Raw genomic sequence first — 26392 nt, 5'->3', positions numbered from 1 at the left:
GAGCAATATATTAAAAAATAATATTTCCGCGCAATAAAGAAAAGAGTAATAAATCCAATTTCTACAAGAGCATAAATTTGGCATAGATAAAAAAATTATAATAAAACATTCAATTGATAATTAGAATCCGACATCTCTAACCGTACGTTCTTCTATCGTCACAAAAATCAGATCACCCTATCAATTGAAAGTGCGCATCTTCGAGAGAGCGTAGCACAACCCTTCTTTCCGATCAGCCCGTTGAAGTCACCGATATTTCCGATACCTGATATAGTGAACCGTCCCTCGGCGTTGTGCGGTTCGTGTCCTCGTGGCCGTGGATGGAAGGGGTGGCCGGCGCTCTGGTGGGGGTAACCACCCTCGCGTTCCAGCAGGCTGGTTTCCGGCGTTTCGCGTTGCGCGGCGCCACCGTACGGCCGGCGCCGAGGCAATCTCCCGCTCCCGAGCCGATTAAGTCTTGTCCGACCCCGATGCGTTCGCGTACCCGGTATCGTCCACCCTGCGTCCACCCGCGGGGCACGTCGACGACGGTCCAACGCTCGGGAGATCGTCCGCGGGACGTCGACGACGCTCGTCGACGGAGCGCGTCGACGGACCGATGGCGCGCGGCGGATGCGCCGCTCGACGCGAGGCGGACAATTCTTTCGCCGGGGTGGAAAAGTGCGTGGCCGGAGGGATGACTGCGAGGGCTGCAGGCACCGAGCGCTCGAGTTAGTCTCGGCCAGAACACAGGCCCAGTAGGATCATCGCACACGCACACGAGGCGCGCGGAGTGCGTGGATCGAAACAGAGGAGCCGACACACGACGCTTTCACGCACCGTGCATCATCGGGCGAGTGCACGCAAGTGCTTCGGTGTAAGGTGCACTTCTCGCCGCCTCCTCCCCTCCCTCTCCTCCCTCCCCCTCTCTCCTCCACTCTTCCATTTCGCGTACTCTCGAGGACACTCGCGCGAGTAAAGGAGGCGCTTCCTACGACCGTTCTGACTACGAGTTCATTTTTTTTTTCATCCGCTTCGTGTGCGGAGTCTCGCCTTTTTTTTTTCTTCAACGTCCGAGTCCATGGACGAGCTGCGAGGATCGAGGGAGACGTTTCCGATCGGGGAAGACGACGCCGAAGAGTAACTGCGAGGAGCAGCGGAGAGAACTGTGTTGCACCAGGTGATTGTCACCGGCGATTGTGATTGTGTATTTGTGATGATCTGCAACTGTGACAAAGTTTTCTCTCGAGAGATTTCGTGAAAATCCAAGTTGACGCGGGTGATTGGCATGTAGGGACAATATCTTTTATATTTTTTTTTTTTGTATCGATGGTCACACGATACATTTTAAATAATTTTTAAAGAAATATATAAAAGGTAGGAGAAGAGAGAGTTAGAAGAGAGATATATAAAATTGCAATAAAATGAAACGCATGATCGTTTCATTTCGATATCTTAATTCGCAATTATCAAATAATCATAAAATGTAAAAATTTTCTCTTTTAAATTTTTAATGTTATAACATAAATTATGTTTGTGCGCGACAAAACTAAAATACCAAAATATTCTTTTGATATTTTCATTGATGCATATCGGAACCAAAAATTATTTGATTTTATTATAATTAAAAAATTATTTAATTATAAATATTTCAATATTATTTTCGCATTAGTTTTAACAATATTATTACAAATATTTTATATATTTGTCTGTCATTTTTGAATTGGAGAAGGGATAAGAGAGGAAGAGAGAAATATATAAAAATTTGATAATTAATTTTCTTTTAAAATTATTTTATCACTCTCGCAATATTATCTTTAGACTTTTATAAATAGACTTGACAAAGTATTATATGAAAAGTTCAACAGTAATATCTTAAAAAAAAAGTTCTTTGAACATTGAAGAGATGATTGCGATAAAAATGTTTCAATCGCTACTTTCATGGAATTTTTTTTTCTCAACGAATCGCATCTCCGCGAATATGTCGCACATATGCAGGCATTCTTTAGAATTATCTGAAAGTCGAAACGGGACCAACATGAACGTGACCATCGGACGGATTCCTGATCGTCTCGGGCGCATTACGTACCTTTATCTCAAGCGGTCAACCAACTTGCCTTACGGCTCGGCGAGGAGAGTGAGAAACGCGATTCGAGTGGCTCTCTGTCGGAGAACTCGAGACCCGGTTGATAGCACTTAGCTGACTATTATAATTCGCGCGAGTTTCAGATCGGCAAACACGTAAACCTTAACGTCTCGAGTGTGAGATCGTAAACTTCATTTGCGTTTCAACGCGCAGAAACTGGCGTCAAGTGTGTTCGCGAAACTCTCGCGATCGTTGACTAGAGATCATCATTAGTGCGAGAGATTTTCCCAAAAATCGCCGGGTAAACTGGCAGTCTGGGCAAAGAAACGCGTCTCGAAGAAATTCGCGAGAAACTAGGTGCGGCGTTACGTGAAAAAAGTGGGACCAAAGGACTATTTAATTACGATCGATCTTCTCCGCCGTCAGCTGCGCTTCTTCGACGTCTTACGCGAATGTCGCGAGTCGTTGCGAATGACAGCGCGATGTATTTTCGAGAAACGTCATTTTTCCATACGCGAGATATTCGTCCGCGAATCTTGTCTCGAAGAATAATCATCGCGTATACCGGATCGAGTTCGTTCTTTTGGATACCGTACCGTATCTCGCTCTTATCCGGTATAAAAAAAATTTTGCTTACTGTCATACAGACAGTTAAGTCTCATGTCGTTTCTACCGCGAGCGTGTCGCGCGACGACGTCCCTGAGCGCGGCTCTTGAACTTACGATTCTCTCGTTCGTTCGTCGCGCATCCTTCGTGTGCCTCCGCGCAAAAGATATTGTTACAATCGCCGGGGAGTCTTCGAAGAGAATCGCGTTGCCCCACGAAGACCAATGACGGGGACAGGGCGGCGGAAGGGACTTTATCGTCGACTGGTATATTGAGTAGCGTGTGACCGTTGGAAGAAAGTGAGTCTCTCTGCTGCGAGCAGCGAAATTCCAAGACGACCGTGACGCACGACGTCTCTCGCGGTTCCGTTTTCGACAGCCGGCAGTCGGCGACTTTTTGTTCGGGCCGTTCCGTTCGTGCGCGATGTCGTAGACGTGGTTCCCGGTGACAAGGTAAAAGAAATCCCTCCGATTAAACGAGCGTTTCAAATTCTTAAGGGCTTCGTTCGAGTCACCTCAATGAGTGGCTCCGATCCGATGATGTCGATTTTATTTCTCTCTTTCCTCCTCGTAGGAAAATATTCAGTATCATTGACCTTTTCAACAATTTGAGCAATTTATTTTGTCATCGATTTTTTTCTCGCTTTAATACAACGTAAATCAATCTTTCGGACAAGACACTTTTATCCGTGTTCGGTTATAGAAATCGTCAATTAATTTAATAAGTGTAATTAGTTAGTTTCTCAAATGTATTTGCATTTCTCGGTATATTCGGTGCTTAATATTTTTAAAGAAAGACAACGAATTTTAAAAACATCCACTCTTGGCGAATATGCATTTTTCGCGCGACATGTGTAAAAATTCGTGACGGACGACAGTGGTAATTTGCATAAAGCGAAACACAATCGAGAAACCGCTTAAGCGATGCAGCGGCGACGCGGAAAATGGCCGAGAAATTCGGTTTTTGTTCTCATCGATGGACGATGTAAATGCGAAATAAACCCGCGCTGCTACGGGCACACGTCTGGGAAATATGTAATTTAAACTCGAAATGATTTGTCGCAAGTGAGTTATTCCACGGTACATCGAAATCCGGGCAGCACGTCGCATATCAGACGACGCATTAACTTGTCGTACTATTACGAGAACCGACCGGCCATACCGTGTATATACGAGCAGTAAAATTGTCTCAACGGCATTGCAAAACGCGAGGGTGTATTCGTGCTTTTGGCCAATCGCCGAGCGTCCACACGCGGTCGAATACTTTCGACTTTAATTTTATCTTTATCGTAAATGTAAACGACCATCCGATTTCCCTTTAACGTACGATTTTTCCAAAAAATGCAGAGATATCGCGCGTACAAATCAGCAAAGAAATAATAAGTATTCGTTATACATCGCTTTCCTCCTTCCGTGATGCGTGTTTTGATTTTACTATTTTAAATCACCGCTATATTTTCGATTAGTAATATTATTATATTATTACGTCGACATAAAACTTCACAAAAAAATATTTCTATCCTATTTAAATTTCATATTTTCTCTGACAAATATTTGACATATCTGACATATATCTCGTTTTAATATTAATTATTGCAATAACGTAATATAATTCTCCAATACAAAGGCTATTTTAAAAAACTTATCGAATAATAGACTAAAAACGATAGACTGTTCAGAATGTGTCACTGAAAGTTCATGTTACTTCATTAAATGCTCAACAACTAAATGTCAGTCAAATTTATCTGCTCGTTTTCGATCAAAAATAACCATCTCGATTGTAATTCTAATTATCTAGCAAACTTAATGTTCATATCTTTTTAGCATTATAATTAGATAAAACATTATTTCATTAAAAAACATTTTCTATATATCGTACTTTTTTTTAGAACACACTGCTACATTATTTAAAATATTCAAATTTTCACGATATGCAAATTGTCTCTTGCATCTATCGATTTAGCAGAGTACTTTTTTTAAAATTAAACCATTTGTATTGATGAAAAAAATAATTCATAAACATAAGAAAAATTCTCTTTTCTATTTTTTCTCTGTAAATGGAAATTTCAGACTTGCAAAAATTATATTCTTTTTTTCTTCCAAATATTCATTGTATAAGAATTGTTGCATATCACACATGCACACACACACACACACACACACATACACACACACACAATTATGTCATAAATATTACCGCGATAATAACAGAAGCTAAATCTGTAGAAATCTTGATATGCACACGTGATGCAACGTCAAAACTCTCAAACTTTCGCTCCAAAGTTAATTTCTACGCGAGATCACTTTAATTCTATATTCAGAGTATCTTTATTCTATTTAAAACTTAAGTCCACGTTCTCTCGTTGTTGGTGGAACGAGCATCGCATAACTTGACGTTTGTTTGGACCACCGGCTCTGCCAACAATATATCCAAGTGTGAACAACGCGTTATATTTCTAAACATCGAAGACGGTAAGACGCGACAATTGCTAACTTGGCCCGCGGCACACATATGCATGCGTACACGCAGGCAGATATACACACGCACGTCGCGCACGCCGGCCGGCGTTGACAAACTAATCCCCGCAAACTATACCGGGTGATCGTAAAGTACGCGCTGACAAGTATGGCAGTCGTGTAGTATTTTCGTAATGGAGTCGCGGCTGATAAATTTCGCATGTTAGTCTGGCGAGTGCGCAAACTGACATAATCGCGCATCATCGCACACTGATCTCTCGAAAATTAGAAGTTTATGAAATTTCCGCGCGCACGAATCATTCTCATTGCCTCTGTTGTGAAATGCATTTGAATTCTAAAAGTGATTTCGAAAAATTTTTTGCTTGAGAATTAACACAGAGGCATATTAATAATGACTTACTATTGATAATTATTGAGGATGACTTTACTAAATATAATGATTTGATAAGCTTTATTTCTCGTTTAATATCGATCAAAAACGATAAAAATATACATAGATTTCTCCTCATTAATAATTATGTACAATATTCTCTCCTTTTCGTGCCGCAACGATTTTCGATTATCGCTTAACTCGCTTGCACCGTTCGAGAATACGTTCGAGACGAATGGTATCTGTTGCAGAATACAAAAGCAGACGCTGTCACATTAATAACAACTAGCTGAAATTCCCTAAACCAACAGCCATAGAAACCAATCCCAAACTGTTGATAGTGCTGTGAATTAACGTCGAATACTTAACTATACAAAATCGATCGTCACGCTGCAACTTTACGTTCTGTTAATCGAGCAACAAGTATCCAGTCAGTATTCTAATGACAGCGTGCCGAAAGAGAGAGATTTCACATATACTTGATATCACATTTAATCAAATGTTCTTAATTTTTTTATTAATTTATGTTAGTATCGCTGGCAACTTGTAATAACGCATCATAAAAATTAGTTTTCAGAAATTAATATTAATGATTGATTATATTATTAATGAAGGAATTTCAATGTGTGTTATCATGATTTATATTGCAATAAAAGAAATAATAAAAGTGATTTTTTTATTTGCATGAATATAATGTATCATGCTACAAACTAACAACCTGTCTAAACTAATAATATTTTCTCAAGACACATTAACATGAATAAATTATGCGCGTTAATTATACTTGATACCTTTCGATTTTTAGAATTGCAAAATTTTTACACATGTGTCATTTGTGCAAATGTGATATTATAAGATCTTTTCTACGGCATCTAAAATCTCGATTCAGAAATAAATTCATTTAACCGAATGGCGACAATTAATTTTTCACGCAGTCGAAAGTCAGAACGGCAAGACAATCAGTATGAAAATGAACGTTACGTGTGCTCGTACGTGCATCGAGTTCGATACCAGCTAAGTTAACTGGTGCGAAGTGGGTTTACCGCGGTAAAAGGCGGGTTGTACCGGCTAACCCCTTCAGTGGGCTATTATCTGCACGCGTGTGCCCTTAGCCTATTTTTTTATTTACGACGCATAAGTCAAACCTATAACACCGCGACAAAAAACAATTCTCGTATAAACTGCTCAATACTGTTTCTCTCTTCTCCTTTCTTATAAGACACCTATAATCGGCAAAGTTCGTAAATAAATTTTTTATAGAAAAATGTTTCATCTCCTCTGACATAAAGTTTATTTTTTTTAGTTGAAAAGTATAAGTTAGAATCGCGTAGAGAAAGAGAGGGAGGAGGGGAAGTATAGTTTGTTTGAGTAGGAATTTCACAAATTAAAGGATTTATTAAGAAATCTCTCGCCTATCTCATGGACTGAACTATTAAAACAGCAAAAATTGAATTAAATCCATAATAACAGATCATTAATAAATGAATGATCGATTGAAATATAATATTTATATTGATCAAGCTTTAGTTTTTAACATTAATTAGGTTCAGTTCATGAATTAGAAAGAAAACTTGTTCGTTTTTTTTAAGTAATTTTAGATATAAAAAAAGAAATTGTAAGGGTGGTGGATAAGCTTCACGGAAGGAGTCTTTAGCCTGTAATTTCTATTCTTGCGTAAATGACAATTTAAAAAATTTTACTTTTCTGAAAATGACTTATTCCATAATTTTTATTTTTTTTTAAATATCAAATTTAATAAAAAACAATCTTGAAAGAAATTAATTTAGTTTTGATTTTTAATTAAAAATATTTTCTATTACTTGTAACTATTTAAAAGTTTTTTTTTATTACTTGCAACTATTTAAAAGTTTCTATAGACAACTGTCATTTACAAATCTACTTAATTTTACTGTTTCTACAATGCTCCAACTGTTTTTTTCCTCATGTCTCGTCTAGTACTCTTCTTCAATCACAATTAAGAAAAGCTTAAAAAAATATCCGTATTGGATCCATTTGATAAAATTTAATCAAGTTTATTTCGTAATGGAACGTTCGATTTGTTTTTAGACAATTTACTCTAATTATTCTTAATACGAGTTTTCAACTTTAGCCAATCGAATCATTAATAGAAATATCATTGGCATCTGATGAAAGATGGCCACATGCTTGTGTAATCTGGGTACTTTTTTTTAACAAAGAATATACTTATTTGTATTGTCAAGATGATGAATTTTCGTGGACTTGAGAGTAAGAAGGCAAAAAAATAGAGAGAAATGGAGGGAGAAGATAAAAAATTAAAAAAATGGAACAGACCGATAGATGGAACAAAAGGGGGATAGATCGGATGGAAAGGATGGAAAATCAGAAGAAAAAGAGGAAGGAACGAAGAAGGGAACTAGCGATCGGCAGGGGTTGGAAAAGGGCGGTTGGGGGAAAATATGAGATCCGCTCTGGTAGGGACCACCTAGCTAGCCTCCGTTTCTTTCCGCGGCTTCCCACTCCGTCCCGCGGCTTATCCCTACTAGCGCGGTATCCTTACCGAGATCAGACGGCGCGTGAGCGTAGTAGGGTAGCTCGCAGAGTCCGAGATTGGTCGCGTGGGGGGTTGGTCTACCCTCACTATGTGCCGCAGACTCCGCCTGTTCCCCACTATTTGTTCCGCGCCTCCTCCAGGCATTACATCGGTCGTCCGATAGCTCTTAGTTTCAGGTTAGGAGCCTGCTAGGACGGGTCTCGTTCTCTCTTCTTGAGGTCATCCGGACGATAGCGAACTAAAGGGTTCGCAACGGTTCGGATACGCCAGTGGAATCACGAAACGAGGAAAGAGGGAGGATACGGAAAAAACGCAGCCGTCTCTTATCATCTGGCTCTTATCATAGGAGAGGACGTATCGGACGCGACATCGAGCTCGCTGCCAGATCGATATCGATGAGGTTCAAGAGACTCTGCCGCAGAACGGATTACGAGGAAAAACAGATTCCGGAATCGCGTGGCGTATCAATCGAGTGTTGCTTCAAGTGTCACCAAAGTGTTCCGAATCTCCGAGTGATATTCCTCGTGACTGGAGGAGACTCCGTATCGTCGTGATTGTTTTTTTGTGTCGTCGACTGTGCGCGAGTGTCGCGAAGAACTGGGTCCTCGTTGGTGCGAGTGAGTAAACATTTCATCTGTTTCGTGCCGTGTGATGCGGCAGCGCGTTGAGATCCGCTCGCGTCATCGCTACGTGGACGACAACGACGAGAGCTCGGCACTAATATCGGCGAATCATTGTCTGTGAAAGACTCTCTTCGCGATCGTGACGAGTTCGCGGATGGCCTGGTCCAGGAACACCGCGATCCTCCAATAGTAGTGACTAATGACACGGTGACGAATGATACGGATCATCACGATCCGTCGATCGAGGGAGATCGAGACATTGGGCAAAACAGTGGTGATGATGCCGTGGTACCGAGCACGTTTTCGACAAACGTGAGAGAGAGAGAGCGAGAAAAACTACCGTCAGAATTCCTAGTGTCGTTATGTTCTAGTTGTTTGATTCCCAACGAATCGCGACGCGCTACATGTTAATCCAGATGATCGGCTCGGACCACAGATCGATAGATCATAGACGAATCGATCGACAGATTCCATTTAGACTAAAAGATAGATAGGATATATACTCTGTGAGTGACAGTTGGATGAAACGCTCGTGAAACGTACGACGACGCCGTCGAGAGTTTTGAAAAGGGTGAACCTCGTCGGGATCGAATGCACGCCGCCGCGAAAGAGCGTCAGTCCGGCGATGCTGATCGCCAGGCAATAACACGAGAGTGCGAACCGCTAAGTGGACGCGTGACACGCTTCGCGCTACGCCGTCAACTGTCGGTGAGAGACGGTACCGACGGAACCGCCGCCTAAAACGTGTTCCCCGAGCGCGACTGGCAATCCCGGACGCGGCGGCGGAGGCGGCGGCGGAGGCGGCAAACGAGGAAGAGCAGTTTCGCGCCTGCCGGAGAAGCTCGAAGCCGTCAAAGTGGCTTCGTCACTGGGGCTCCAGGGGCCTTCAGCGCCGATCGGGGCCCAACTACTGGCTACTGGTGGTTCGGAGGATGCGCCGACCGCGACCGTGTACCACGCCAATCTGGTAGCCGGTAGCAACACCTCCGTCGTGACTGCGGCGCTCCAGCAGCCCTTAATAGCGGGTCTAAACTCGGCGGCATTGGCCAGCATGCAGGCCTCCGCGGAGGCCAACTCGCGGAATATAACGACCATGGAATGGCTCTACAAGAAGGAGCCCTTGTTCACCCTCGCCCACTTCTGGCAACAGGTAAGTGTACGACGATATATATTTCACCCACGTATCGTGTAATTCGCGCGGGGAATTTGATGCAAACGGTGGTAGGATTAATCCTTCCCGCGTCGCTCGTCGGAATGAAATTCGACCGATACCGCGATCTTCGCGATCTGAACTTTACCGGCGAGAGAATTTCGGTGATCAGTGCGAATATAGGGAAAATAACAAGAGTCTTTTTACGTGACATGTAGGAGAGTGCGCGCGCTTTGTTTTGGTGACGAAAATTAGTGCGGGTAGAGGAGTATTTTTGGTCACACGAGAAGAGCAAAGTGATCACGATTGGGTGTATTTTACGTTCGAAATAGAGAAAGAGAGAGAGAGAGAGAGAGAGAGAGAGAGAGAGAGAGAGAGAGAAAGAGAGAGAGAGAGAGAGAGAGAGCGTTATACTGGTATGCGTTCGCTCTGCGTATATATCCGGAAATGGGCCGTTCGGCGTTGGCGTGGGGTGAGATAATCCCGGAGGGTTGCCGGAGGGTTCGACCGTGTCACGCGTTCGCTGCTAGTAGGAACGCTTAAATCAGAAAATCTACTCGATGCGGATAACACAGTCATTCGATACGCCGCCAGTATTTACGTGATGTTACAGGCCGCTCTACGTAATTCGAAAGGAAAATACACACATTTTCCAGCAAAGCCTCGCGCGTTTTCAATTTAAATGCACACCGATACCGCGTTATAAATATCGCTGCGATATTTTGGAATCGTTGCTTTGCTGATACCGCCGCAGTCTTGATATTTGTAATTTAAATTGTATGAATATATAATGTGTCAATTATTTGTTATATGTACACTTGTCAAATTATTGTGAGATATTAAATGTAGAGGAGATATAAGAGAAACTCTGACAAGACACGTAGAATGCTTAATTGTTACATTTCTTATTGATGACAATTGTGACTCAAAGTATTTATACAACTGCTAATTAAGATCAGAGTCGCCTACGTATTATAATTATTGCTGTTAGGTATAATTATCTATTAAATGAATAAATTTCATTGGATGAGTTTAACAAGTTCCATAAATTTTTTTATCGAAACGACAGAAGAAAGTATAACATATTACAAATATTATTTCGGACAATACCAAACGAGAATATTATCCGAATATAGAAAGTTTTAAATCGTCGAATTTGAAAATTATATTTTAATATTTATTCGACATTAATATAAAATGTATCATATTTTATTTACTATTTTTATTTACTATTTTATTTATTACTAAATTAAATTTCAAGAGGAATAAAGCCAAATATGTCTCTAAAATCATTAATATTTAGAATCTCTCGTTTTTCGTATCTATCTCAAAATTGTATATACTCGTGTTTTATTAGTCATCATTATATATTTGATTTTGCTAAAACTGTCGACTAATTCTACGTCAGATTTTCGCGAAATTTACTTGCCGATACATAAAAACGTTTCATCTGTCACATCACTGACAGTGCGGTTCTTAGAGAAAGTATTCAGATATAATTGACAAGCGAAATATCGAAACGATTTAATTATAAATCTGTGCTGTTTGGGAATGTATCTCGCGAGTATCATATAAAATCGTTCGTTTCGATAACCGTTGAACGAATCGGTACATACATCGAATATAGTTAATAAGGAAAAATTAAATCATCGCCGTCAGTATTGATAAATAACGCTCGCAAGTGATATCCATTAAGATCGGTCGTTTGCTGTATCATTGGAACTATTCGTATCGTTATTAGTAAAAAAAATACGACACTTGCCATTTCGCGAAGGCAAAATCGGGGGAAATTAAAAAGAATTTAACGTGCCTGTAGTTGTAACGAATGTACGGCTGTCACTATGCCGCTCGCCATGATTTATAAGTCGCTCGCTCATTAAGATAATTTGTACATTTGAAGCGTTTTGTCAAACGTCACTATCGAGCGGTGAGTCTTGGGCATCTCGAAAATAGAATCGCTCGTCGGTTAGCTCCGTAAATAATTTCTAGCTGTCCGTTGATGGTAAATCTTCCACCGCAAAATCTTTCGGCACCTCGGTAATTGCTCGTTGGTCAGATTCTCGGCCACTTGGCCGAATCTAGGGTCAAAGGTCGAAGGTGTGAGGGTGGCTAACGTCGAAGTTTCCCTAGTGCGGTACTTGGTGTTTGGAGGATAGTTTAGCGATTTGGGGATGGCGCGGCCGACTTGTGGCAAAGTGGCCGACCTAGAAGGAGGTTGTCGCTCGCTGATAAACGATAAAGCCCCACCGAAACGTGCCGATGTTAATGACTGGACGCAGGAAATGCAAACGTTCGTCGTATCCTTTGATTAGCGGCAAGTCAACCGCGGGACGAAAAAAGGGGAGAAATCAGACAGTGAATGAACGATGAGTTCCGGAATAAGTTCGATATTTTATCGAATATTTCGATAATTGTTTTGTCATCTCAGATTTATTTTCTGCGGAAAAAAATTTTCCACATTATTTGCTACAAAGCATTATTTTTATATATTAGGTTTCTTATAAAAAAAAATATAAACGCTTGCGCATGTTTCTTTCGTCATCTCGTTTTTCTCTATTTTACTCGTATATTTATACATAATTTTGTATATAACATATTTAGAAAAATAACGTTATAAAATATAGTAAGTTAATAAATTATTATCCGCGTATTAAAACTTATATATTTAAACTTTATAAAGTTTTAACATCCTGATTGGCTTAATATTGTTTAGAAAGCGAAACACGGTTCATTTTATCAGTTATTCTCTTTTAGCATATAATAATGTTAAGGGATCATAATCGAACGTTGGCAACCCTCGTTCATTATTACCCAACTACCGGTTTCCTATAAAATACACCCGTTTAATAACGCGCGAACTAGTGCCGCACCGTCCTTCACCACGAGATTATGACCCGCGCGGCACGGGACTATTAATGGCGCATAGTTTCATAATTATGTCTATTGATTAGGCTACGAGTTAATGACATAGACATCCCTAACCTGGGAAAACGAAAGTTTCTTTGGGTAGAGTTCTCGTTATATTTTAAATATGACGTCCTCGATAAAATATTCCAGTTTTGTATTTTACTATTGAAAAAAATATAATCGGGATACACGCCTTTTAAGATGTGTTTCGAAATTGTAAATTTAAATTAATTGAAAATCATATTTCTTATGCATCGAGTGGATTTTTAAAACATATTTTAGCTTGTTACAATTACTCTAGGATTACTTATATATCGCACGATACATTTTGTCTATGAATAAATATAATGTACAAAAACATAGTTCAAATGTAAACTATGGAAGCAAATTAATTCCTCTCGTTGTGACATGATGGCAAATGTGAATTTGTAAACTTTTAATTCGCAGTTTCTAAACTAACAATAAATAAAGCAATTTGCCACTTAAGATATTAAATTATAAGCCATGATTAATGACAAAAAATACAAATATGACTATAATAAAATATGACTATAATAAAAATAAAAATTAATATTTTAGTACGGATTATTCGCGAGTTAGGCTGTTCTCGACAAGTCTGAGTAATGTACTACATTGTATAAATTAATTATATAAAGCATCCAGATGGCAATATGCGTATATAGAATAAAGTACATTGCTCCGTTTGGCGATGTGCAGAAGATTGCGGCGCAATTTTCTGACGCGCGGTATCGACGACAATCGAATGAGTCTCTCAGCTCGTTAGCATAGTATTTCTCGACATGATCATATTGACTTTTGACGCTGATGTTTCATTGCTTATTTATTCGAGAAAATAAAAGAACATAAAAGTGCTGTTCATAAAAATTTAATGTTTCTATGGATTATTTTGATGATGTTTATCGATTTCAAATACGAATACTTATAGCACAGGGTCAATAAATTGTAGCAAAATTTCACATTGTGCAAACTTCGAATTAATATATGACAAATAATTTTTGTATGACAGTCGAGCTGGTCGTGTAATATTTCGCAAAATTAGGTCGTCGAACACAAAATCCATCTCCTGCGTTATAAAAAAAAAAAAAAATCTGTAAAAAAATCATTGTAACAATGTCTGCAATTTGGAAACGAAATGGCAACTCTCAAGACCGTGATTGAAAAAAAAAAACAATACGCCAATTCAGAGAGTTCTAGTGATCAAACTTTCTGCTCACCGAACGGAAATTGCATCGACGTGTGTGAATGTATATGTTAGCGAATGTTTAACTTCCTTTTAGATAAGCATGCATGAATGCTGACAAATAGTATATTTGTAGAATACTACAGAGAGACAGAGATGGATAGAAAAAGAGGACGCGCGTTTTTTCACAGAACAAGTTTTCGCATACACGAGTCTGCATTTGGCGTTTAATAAATTTAATTTTTATTAACCTTTATATCTTCATCAAATTTATTTACGACACGCGTACGCATGCGACTCGATGACATTTCTCGGGGAATTCGTCGGGAAAAATATAATTTTCCGAGGAAAATAATTTCGATTGGAGCACCACCGACACCCGGCGTAGATTCGCTAAATGAGTGATTCGCGCTCGATCGAGTGTTGATCCCGAGCGTGCGTGGAGGGAAAAGAGAAATACAAATTCCTATCTAAGTATCAGTTCCGGTTCGGTCCGCCGCGCGTTCACGCAGCATCCGTGCGCGTGGAACGAGACCTCGGAGCGTACTCCCAATTAGGAGCGCGCCGGCCGTGAATGGACAAAAGTTTTGCCGTAGCTCGCCCTCTCTCCGTCCACCCTCTGTGATGGTTCCCCACTGCCGCGACGTTGCATCCCCACCGTTGGGCACGTTTCGCGACCCGGCGGTAGGGGAATCTCCGACGAGGTTCCCGAAATCCCCGAGAGGCGGCAACACTTATCGAGGTGCGTCGTGCGCCACGACGTGAGTCACGCGGACGTGAGCGGGAAGGAGAGATCTCGCGGAGCGAGAGCGAGCGCGAGGAGACGGAAAGAGGTTGATGCGCGGCGCGAGTGAATGAGAGGAAGAGAGAGAGGGAGGCTGAGTTGCACGAGCCGGAGATGTCAAAGGACGAAAAAAATTTCTCTTGGAGCACCCCTCTCTTTTCCACATCTAGTTTCTAGCATCGCTGTAGAACTCGGCAAATAGAAACACGAAATTGCGTGATAGAGATTAATAGAGGACTAAGCATATTGATGCATTTGAAATGGAATATTGGATACGTAGAGTTTCGTACACAATTTATCATTCAATAAGAAAATAAATTTTTTTCTTAAATTATACTTCTCTTATGATTAATTAATTTTATAGAAACACCCGCCGTTTTAGATATTTGAATCTTGTTGAAATGTAACACGAAAAATATTCCATCGAAATTATTAGACTCAAAATGCGATATATTGCACATGCGTATTGCGAATGCGAACTGTAAATTACGGATGAATGTTTTATGTTGCTTGTAGGCTTGAGCGCAATGTAATGTATTTTGGATTTACGACGTGCAATATCATTAGTGCGGATTATCGTCACTCGTTAAAAATTAATTATAGTAATTGGATATTAATTAAAAAGAAATTAAAACAGCGAAGATTAACAGAGCGCGGTCCTGTTATAAACTTGAATATTAATTATGTTTAACGGACTCGATTTATTTATTTATCTATATTCCAGGGTTAATCGTGAATTAGAAAAAATACAAGCATCATATCATCAAATCATCTTATAAAATAAAACATTTAGTTTATCGCTTAACTTTATATGTTACGGATTATCTACATGCAATATAATATTTTTATTATATGCTGTCAGCCTGGCAATATTTTTAATCCTTAAATATGCTAATGTAAAAATATCCAAATTTATATTCTTACATATGTGCTATATTTAATGCTACGTTTAATTATTTAACTTATTATGAAAGACTTTAGTATTTCTTTATACGCCAGATGGTTCAAAATTAAATTCTCGATAAAATGTTAAATTCTTAAAAATGTTAAATTCTTAAAAATAATCGATATTTGGCAAGAAGCGAGAATTCTATATGAAGCATTGTATCAAATTTCTTTAAAATTCATCTAATCAAATATGAATTAAACTTGAAAAAAATTTAACGAGATTTTAAATATAGCAACGCCTATATAAAGAGAATGCAATGACACACAGTGACACGAAAAACAGTGACAGGGCAAGATCTCTCTATTTCTCTCGAAATAGAGAAAGAGAGAGAGAGAAAATGAGAAGTTGACGAAGGAATCATTAGTGCGTGTCATACCGATATCAAGGTGTTGTATCGCGCAGCGTGTCGATCTCAAAATAGAATACAGGGGCTTATTTCGGAGATGCGTCGTCTCGTTGGTCTAGTCCAGGCTTGGTCTAGACTCACGTACCAGACTGAGGTTCGCCCGTTTTACGAGCTGCTAGTAAGCAACGTGGCCGGTTGCACGCTAACTATAAGCAAGCGCAGGTGCACGCAGTCGCGTACATACATTTTTGCCTTCTTGCCTTATTAAAATGTATAATGAACGACACGTAGACGCAAGAGCGTGCGTGCGCTCTTTCGACAAGACCGCCGTTCCTTTTCGATTCTTCGAAAAACTATGCATCGGTAATGAGAGACACTGCGTGGAATTGAAACATTGTTATCAAGATTTCACGTAAAGATAGCAGTGTTATGTCATGTGCTGTATGAGAACAGTTAGTGATTGATCGTAAAGGTAAAAGAAAAGGAAATTAATTTCGTTATCGATAGTTTCTTTTCTTCCGCGATGACTATTTTGGCAACGAAACGTTGATGACTAGAAAGATAGCGATAGCAATCTCATATCGAGAATAGAAATACAAGTCGCCGGATAAAACTATTCGAATGCAGACATGTGAATTTCGTATTTACGATGACTAGGAAGCCTAGACAACGAAGATCTCATCGGGAAAAACGGACGCGACAGTTTCGATTAACGATACATAACATTTAGTGACAAAAAGCAGGCAATAATAAAATAACAAAGGTTACTTGCGACCAGCCGAACAACGCCGCGAAGAAGGGAAACGACCAGGGAGAGTGTGGTACCGAGGGGCATTATTAATTTCGCGCGGTCGTTATTTCTGAAATCGGTGATTTAACTGTCGGAGCTAGGAGTCGGGGCTTGTGAGCTTGGCTGCCTCGGCCAAACAGTGATTCACCCACACTCTAAAAATATCCAAATACACGCATCGCGAGAAGGAGAGAGAGAAAGGGAGAGAGAGAGAAAGAGAGATACTCGCAGCCCACTAACTACCGGGTGAAATGCCACGCGAGGGAGTATCGCGCGATAACGACTCACGTAGGCAGTATTGGCGTTAAATTATTTTCCCGTCGATAGTTTATTCGATTGCCGAGATGATGGACGAGACAATGCGCTCGTATACATGCCGCGTGCAATATGAAAAGATTTTACACCACGCCAATAACTGTGTACATTTATTGCCGCATGATATATTTTCGCGCGCGATAATCGCGTTGTGCGGTAAATTAAAACGTACTGCTCTTTCCCGTTTATTGTATAAAATATCTATTATAATATTAAGACAGATGTCGAGAGAGAGACGCGGTTTTACTATTTAAATTTATATTAATCTTACCGTATGTTTGATATTTTATTAATTCTTTCCAAATATTTTCAAGTATTCTACAATCGCACATTTGCGTTCTACTTTTCAAATACAAACGGCAAAAGCAGAAGCGATCATTATTTTAGAATTAGTGTTTTTCTCCCGCAAGACTTGCAAACGTCTAGTTATCTGTCAATTGACTGCAGGTGAAAGTGAGCACGAGTGCTCGCTTCATCGGTTCTTAAGAATGCCTTAATTGCATTATTTAATTAAAAAAGAAAAATTATGATTAAACTATTATAATTATAAGTACAAAATTATTTAATAAACATTTCATATTTATTTTCGATTTATTTTACAAAGTTTAAAGCCGAAATTTTGGAAAGAGTGCGCGGAATAAGTAGCTCTTCTACGATACTTTCTCTCTCGATACTTTAAAATGTATAAGTGTATGCTATTACACGAATCATCGGTGCAATCTCGTCTTGAGCAAATATTTGCTAAGCTGTCTTACGGTCGTCAAATAAACGTTGACCGTTCTAGCACATAAACAAGATTCACAGAATACATTACAAGATATACTTCCCTGTGAAATCTAAGAGTGTATTTTTATAATCCGCGCGCTTCACATTACATGCAGATAACGTATCATCCCCTCTCCATCAACGTTTCGACTATAATCGGCTGCGATACCTCTTAATTACCGTGACACGACCTACTATAACTCGTGACCCAAACTCCCGTCCCACGTCTTGCATGATGCACTTCCTTGCGCGCATTTCCTCGATCGAGGTCCAAAGAGGTCTCTGGGATGCGCACGGTCCCTGAACTGGACTGCGCCGAAACTATAAACCCCTAAAGCTTAGTTGTAGTTCAATATTGAGGGCACGTACGCGGTCAAATAATAGCTAGATAGTAATTGCAAATTGCTACTGTAGACGCTCTCTCATGTCAGTCAACTGTTCATTTCACGAACTACCTGTACGAGTCCTACCTGCGCGTATTCCAACAAAATCATTTTTTATCCAAGATAAATTTTCAATTAAAATATTTTCCTTCTTATTATAACGCTTTTGACGATTTACTTATCTATTAAATTATATATTAATCTATTAAACTTATCTATTAAATTATATTAAATTATATCTATTATATTTTCCTTCTTATTATAACGCTTTTGACGATTTACTTATATATTAAAAATTTCCAAGAGTTTTATCTTAGAGAAGAATTTTGACACGATGCCGAAAATACCGGGTCTCTGTGACTTAACCTGCAGCTTCACGTGTCGCACACGTCAATTTTCTGCTTGAGATGACAGAGTCATTTTTCTGATAATTACTTGGAGAAGCTAGAATATGAGTCATCGGTTAGAATGTATTGTTAGAACGGATCTGTACGCGTAACATCGAACGCGTGTATCGCGAGTTGCTGCGTCGCGTGTGCAACAGATGCGCCAGGCACGCGAGGCGCATACCTCGGTGGGACATATGCGGGTCGCGAACTACGAACCTTCGTGAGAGAGACTCGTGAGACCTGTACACGATAGCAGAAATATTTGGCAAAAGCCTCTGAATTCCGAGAATCGAATCTTGTGCTCTCTTAACGTCGCGTTAATTAAATTTATTACATGTTACACACACTCGTTAATTTATTATATATCTTGGAAGATGTAATATTTTCTTTCGACGAATCAAAATTTTACACGAAAAAAACTGGCTCCGATATCTGTAAAATAAGATGTAATTTCGAGAATGTGTTTTTAGCTACACGGCTATAGATTCAAAAGAACATTCGCGTGAATTGGTACGCGCCGTCGCGAATGCAGATTAATCGTAGTCGCTACTCGTTTCTTCTCTCAACAAAATAAGCTCTTGCCCGTGAGGATGCTCCGAATAAGCGTACAGACAGCCTCGAATGCCAGTCGCTATTGTGCTTTGCATTCGGGACCTCCGGCGTCGAAAGAATTGCTACGAGAGCAGGGACGGAGTATCCAGAATAGCGAAACGAGAATAAGACAGTGTCGAATAAAACGAGATGAGCAAGATTCAATGCGTCTGGAAACGTGGCGGCGCAATGTTTGATCATACTAATGATTTCTTTGCATTAATAATATGGAATAAATTGCGATAATAATTTTATTTTACTTTTATTATAAATTCTCTTTGTGACAATTTTTGGAAAAAATTACAAATCTCATCTAATTTCTTAATTTGTCATTATTGTAGTATATTTATAAATATTTTAAAATCTTTTTTCGAATTTATACCGATATTCGTCCGAATAATCAACGAAAGTTTATCGTTATCATAAATTTTTTTTCACGCGACGGAGAGAAATTTCCGATTTACGATGATTTCTCTCTCTCTCTCTCTCCATCTATCTCCCTCTTTGCTCTTTTTTATCCCTTTTCTCTGTTTCTCCTTTCTCCTGCTCCTCGCCGCTTCCGAAAACTATTCAAAGGTCGCTTGGAGCGGTTCCAAAATTCCGAATCGCATGGGACGACATCGCGGCGATTCCTGCAGCGATTCGGGCTTAAGTGAATTCGGAGTGAGCCATAAAGCGAGGCTAAATAAACTTTGGCCGCAAACGTATCTCGTATTCGGCCGCGTCTGATTTAAGGGAGCAATAACTGTGCGATCATTGCGCCTGGGCTAATTTACTTGGCGGATTCGATTTCGCGCCTCGCAAAAATTTTCGCACCACGTCTCATTTGATATTCTAACAACAATCTACGCATAAGATGAGACTTTGAATCGATATACTTAAACGCGCAAATAATCCATGTATTTGTAACTATCAATTTTTTTATTTTAATATTATAATTCTAATATCTCATCTCTATATATAATAATATTTGTTAAACATTACTCGCGTTAAAGGAAAAAGAAAAATTTAGAATCTCTCGCATATCTTTCGAGTTTTCCTATTATAATATATTTTTTGATTTTTATTATATATATTTTTCATTTGTTATAATATAATTTTAATGTAAGTTTCTTATAATTTAAAAATTAATCTTATTTTTCATGTTAAGTCAAGTATTGCTTGAACGAAAAGGAATAATCGCGTAATAAAAAAAAGGGAAGAGAGCTAATTCGAGATTTAATGGATCAAACGATCGATGAGCGACAGAGGTCTACGCGGAGAGGACCGGGGACTAACATCGGCGGTTTATTTACGCGCGCGGAATTTATGTGTGTGGATCACCGAAAAACACCCGACGTCTTATTCCTTCTTCCCGACGTCGACGTCACGATGGTAACGACGACGGAGGGCGTCGCAGGAGGGAGGCACCACGTCTGCGTTCTTGCACGCCTTCACATTGTCTGCTTACTGACGCAGGCGCGCGATGCACACATGAATTTGCATTCGACAATGTGCAATTATTGCGGATAGATAACCGGGGCTGCTTTACATGATTATTAGACGTGCGAAGAGTGGACGCGAGCGAACGGTTAGATGCGAGGGAGAAAGATAATGGATAAGACGATCGAGAGGAGGGAAGAAAGAGGGAGAGAGAGAGAAAGCAAAGTGCTTGTCGCTAACTCGAAGAGTTCAGCGAGCGGGCAATTACCTGGGAAACATAATTTACGCCAGATTGCCATAACAGACGAATACAAGCGCTCGCGAAACGTACAAGCAAACTTGTTACGTGCCACATTTCCATCTCATTTCACTCGTATGCCCTTAACCCTTAATTCATTTTTCTAAATAGTATATAATTAGCCGAAGGAACATGATATATTACTCTATATTTTATTTTTCCCGCGATTATGTTTAATTAATGTATATGACGCGTGTTCATTGAACGATCCGCTCTGTTATTAATTAATTAATCATGTACCCTATGACGTGCGATGCACCTGTGACTCCATTTAGAAAATTTATTAGGAAAGTGATAAGGAACTTCCTTATTAGCTGCTAATCAAGTAAATATTGAAAATCGTTAATCTATGAATAGTTGTATATTACATAGGTATTACGTCGCCGAGTTAAATGAATATTCACACATTCGATTAACCATCCGTCACGTATATCTGCACGCTAATCAACGTACAATGTAAGCCATTTGTCTATTTTAGATTGACGATTTCTTTTGCTTTAAGGGCAAAACGAATTGCATGAGCAACGATCATTTTACATACATTATATTTTTTCTTATTTTTTACTTTAAAAATCAAATTCTTCATTTTAGAAAATCATTACATTGAGTCAAGTGTATTTAAGATTCCGAGAAAATTACTTTTGTAATATTAGGCATTTATTGGGCTGCGATAAATCGTATAAAATAACTGGACCTCGTGGAATGTGCAATTGCGGGTTGTCAATTGAATACCCGAAACGAATGGTCGAACGGAAGAGCGTTTGATAAGCAGCCGGAAGTTGGTCGCGGGCAAACACCCAGCTTTCCTCTCGGACCTGATAGCGCTAACGACAGCTGTTCGATACGCACATACGGTCGATTTATTCTCCACAAAATTATCACGGTAATTGATAAATAAATATTCGCAATCGACTTTTCATATTAAGCTATATTCGATAGCGCAATCAAAAATGAATAAAATATGCAGAGTGTTATATCTACGTTAACTGAGTTTACGAATATATAAAAGAGATAATCTTTCAGATTGAATGTTACTAATTGACGTACGGTCTCTATTTTCAGACGATTTATAAGAACGTAATTATCTATTCGTTAAATGAACCGTCTCGGTGATTTTCATTCTATTTTATATCATACAGGCATCCCCGAGTAACTAGACAATAATACACATAAATTAGAAATATATTATACATATCACATAATTTGCATTATACTAGCAATAAGAATGAATATATATAACGAGCAATAGAGACCGGGCTCTAATGTGCGTTCTGGAAAGATACCATTGACTTGTGTGGTCGACGCAATGATGGAACGAATTTATGGGCAAGCATTGACACTGAGTGGATAGGGCAATCATATATCGAATCACTTTACGAAATGGCATGGAGCGACATAAAACGCAGGGTCGATGACTGCCTATTATTTGTCCCAGCGTGCATAAAGACATACATACACGTACATAAAATATTACGTTATAAAAGTTCACTCGTGGTTTTGATTCGCGACGATCTTCGTGATCTCTTTCTCTCTAAAGTCCTCCTGTCGAACATCGCACGATGCGTATATATCGAGGCGGGGGGGGGGGGGTCATCACGGGCCGCTAATTATCGAGGTCGATTAGATCCTCCGTCCAGCGCAGGATCGCGGGCTGGATCCGGTCATCGAATGGAAAAGGAAACCCGCTATCGACAATCGCGTATGCCCGGCGACCTCTCGTTTTACGCATGTAAATTCATCCGGACGTGACGTCGGTCTCGCGGTCTCGCGTATGAAAGCTAAAGGCCAGGCGCATTACCAATCACCAGCGTCCATTAAGTCGACGCGATCGCGTCACCGCGTCACCTTTCCGAGATCTCGCGTTTCCAGATTTTCCTCGCCCTCGTCCCTCGACGAGACGAAGCCGCGACGAGGGCGAGGTAACGGCCCGTCAACGGATTGTGCGGTGCACTCGCACTTGCGATACGAGCGAATAGTACGCGTGACGTCTGACGACGTCTAACGTGTAATCGAGACGATTGATGGGCAAGCTCCTGCACGTCAGCGAAGTATCAACGACGTTGCGTTACTCGTTGCGGCAATATAATCGTCGCTTTCTCGGGCTGATACGGGACGCGCCGGATTTATTCGACGTGCATTTCTCTCGATGCTTTTGTCATAATTGATACTCCATGCTCGCTTTGACGCGGCAGATAACGTCAGTGTGGAGTTATCGATACAAATAAATATTGATTGTCTTGTCCACCGAAGCGCCATACAATATCCGCTTTGTGTCGTAAGCGCCGACGCGTTGTTAACGATGCGATGCGCGTACATCAGGTAACTGATGTAGATAAGGCATTTTTTTCTTCCATTCTAGTTGCGGCTTTGCATTGATGGCATTGCGTTATCGTACGCAATCGCGTCACTGTTGCACTCGTCTATGCAACAGTCCGCGCAAATGCTATGTTCTGTCCGTATTGATCTAATTTATCGTCTCTTGAATATTCTTGACGTTGTTATAAAAATAATACCTGTGACATATGGCTACGTACAACTTAATTCCTATTATTGTTTCGTAAGGGAAATGTACAATTTAATGAAATGAAATCTGTTTCATTTATTTAACTTTTGTACATTTTCTCGATATTGTTCTTACATTTCAAACAATCATTAAGAACGTTATAAATAAGATATTGTGATATCGAATGAGAGAAATGGTATACATATAACATTGGAAAAATGCGCTCGTATCGTAGAGTTAACAATGCCCGTCTACTGGATTAAAGTTAAATCAATCCCGGAAGTCGTATAATGTACTTTCGAGAGCACGATAGGGGAGAATGTTAATTAATGGCCGCAAGTTGGTGCGACATCGGACTTGCGCCACTGCAGGTGTAATACGCAAGTGCCTAATGTAGAGAACTTTGGTAGGGCTGGGTATCGCGAGCACAGACGGAGTCAGTTAGAATTGAAGGAACTTTTCGCCGAACGATAAACCGATTTGGCGAGCTGACGCTAGTTAGCCGGACACGAGACAGCCATATACGCGCCCAGCCCATTATCCTGTTTCGGACGCGGCTGTAATTAAGCCAGTTTCCAAGGATTAGCGTGCGCGCGCGCACACGTAGCGAAATGTCCTCTCGGGCGAGTTACCTTTCTTTCCGACCGCAGTTCCATTACGCTACGAAATGACGGTAACCTTGACGAATCCGTTCGAGCCTTGCAAAAATTGTCGTGTACAGGACGCGAGTCGAAGGTAGACTAATGTTTAAAAAATTCTGTCATTATATGGTAATTTAAATTTCCCGTAATTAAATATTCGATGTACGTGAAAGCGGTCTAAAGGTAATAAAAGTTGGATCGTATATCTTTCGAAATTTATAAACTAAATTCTACATTTCCTTGCTGCGCTTTGTCCCGTTTTCTCGACACTGGACTACTCGCGACAAGCAAGTGCAAGACGCGCAACACACAACAGACCCGGGGCTCCCTTTTTTTCTAAATTGTATCTATTGGCTCGAAGCGATTGAAAGTAATTGAATGAGCGGAGCTTATTTACGAACGTTTAAGCGGAGCCAACTATCTGTCCATTCATTCGGTCTTGTCCCTTCATTCATTCATCATTCACTCTCGCCAGTATACGGCCGTTGCATGTATAACAGTAGTAAAGGCTCATTCAATTGATCGGTGATTGTCTAAATTATAAGATTGCCATACAATGGCTCTCATCTCGACCTATTGGGTCCGACCTATTCCGTTCGCCCGTTGCGTCACCACTTTAGGACCGGATTGCAAACGCGATTGCATTAAAAGTCTAACTACGAAAATCGGTCGATGCTCTCGCTCTCGATCGGCAGCAAGATCCGCGCTCGATCGCGTACAGAGTACAACGCCAACTTTTCACACTCGAGTGTAAAGGGAAAGTCACGTTGCGAGGACTCATTCATGGAAACCACTGGTCGCTGTGGTGCACCGAGGCTGGATTAACTGTCTGCTGTTGGCAACACGATGACACGTGGGAAATCCATACAGCATATGTTTGTGCGTACATATATGTATACTTAGAATTTTTCAAGAGGAGAACATATTTCGAAAATATTTAAATATTAAGAAGTTAATTACTTTTAACATTACGATTGGAGACATTTTAATTTTCTAAATCTAGTTTCATCATTTTGCGCGAAATTATAATATTGGAAATTAAATTGTACAATCGTGCAGTATATTTTTTAATATATTTAACTTTTTAATGCTACTTATGCCGCGAATCTCGAAGATTAGTACAATAGAATTAAACTTATAGTTATTTAATTTAACAACTTTTAACGCGTCTATAAAAGTCCATCTTTTTCCGGCATCGTTAATTCGAGTATTTCGAGACTTAAATAATTCTGTAAACTCTAATTATAACGCGACAAAAGTGACAAATGGATTCGTCGGTAGGTTCTTTCTCCGCAATTGTTCTTCCTCGAGGTCAATGAACATTTCACCTAGATCGCTTTATCATCGAGTATCGTTTCATAATTTTACAAGTTAGCTACTTTCTGTACGCTGTTTATAAGCGTTTTTCCTGACCGTGTCTTCCGAGGGAAACGACTGAAACTGGCCGAAACTTTTGAAATTGTGATGGTTCGCTATAAATTATTATCGCGTTTATATATTTTATTATTCCATTTAATAATAGATAAATATCTTCAGAAACATTCTTACCAAATGTCCTATTAAATAATACGTATTAAATAAAATCTTTCGAAATATATTTGATGGACGCATATCTCGCATGCGCATCAATTTTTTTGTTTAATTTGCTCCCATCTTTAGTGAACCAAACGTTTTATCGTTCGAATGAATATACATGCATAATTTTGCGTGGTATCCGAGATATTTCTATCCGTCCATCGAGGATAGCGAATACCGACCTCGTGCAATATTTATCGAGACACTACTGACGGATCTCGCAGCCATCGGTGCAACGCATTGGGGAGTCTCATTTTTCCCCCGTTAAACTCACCTGTACCTGTACGTTATCCGATCCATAGATATGCGAGATAAAGTACAGTTCGGACGAATCGTCAGGGCATCGCGATGCGGACGATGGCGGTGTAAAATTTATCGCGGTATCGCGCAATCGCGTTTACAGCGCGCCGCGTTCCGAGTTTCTTCTTTTTCCGACCGACGCCGCATGCGATCACGTGATTCGCAGACATACTTACGTGCCCGCGAAAATTTATCGCAGCGCGATGGGCGTTACTTGCAAAACGCGCCGGCGATCGATAACGAACGGCGGCATGCACGACGATCGTGTTATATCGAATTTCTGTCTTGCTCCGCGCGTTTATCGCAAGGTCTATCTCGTTTCCGAACGGACGAATTCGTGCAAACTTTCTTCACGCCCGGTGTACCGATCCGGTGCATGCCAATTGGATAAACAAATTTAATTTACCTC

General features: G+C 40.0%; 1 protein-coding gene across 4 annotated transcripts in view; it reads left to right on the top strand.

Annotated features, from left to right (window-relative positions):
• Positions 1 to 727: 727 nt before the first annotated feature.
• The window catches only part of LOC105256369 (homeobox protein cut), a 136879-nt gene continuing 111214 nt past the window's right edge, over positions 728 to 26392 (top strand). For 3 of the 4 annotated variants that reach the window (XM_011266216.3, XM_011266215.3, XM_011266213.3), the window contains exons 1-2: positions 728 to 1159; positions 8215 to 9824. In XM_011266216.3, the coding sequence (XP_011264518.2) occupies positions 9726 to 9824 (99 nt within the window). In that variant the 5' untranslated portion in view covers positions 728 to 1159; positions 8215 to 9725. The remainder of the gene's footprint in view (positions 1160 to 8214; positions 9825 to 26392) is intronic. The other variant, XM_011266214.3, reaches the window with a different exon arrangement.

Source organism: Camponotus floridanus, unplaced genomic scaffold (genome assembly GCF_003227725.1).
Source record: "Camponotus floridanus strain SB8 unplaced genomic scaffold, Cflo_v7.5 scaffold25, whole genome shotgun sequence".
In the NCBI taxonomy this organism is placed as follows: domain Eukaryota; kingdom Metazoa; phylum Arthropoda; class Insecta; order Hymenoptera; family Formicidae; genus Camponotus; species Camponotus floridanus.
This window is presented reverse-complemented; position numbering and strand designations above follow the sequence as displayed.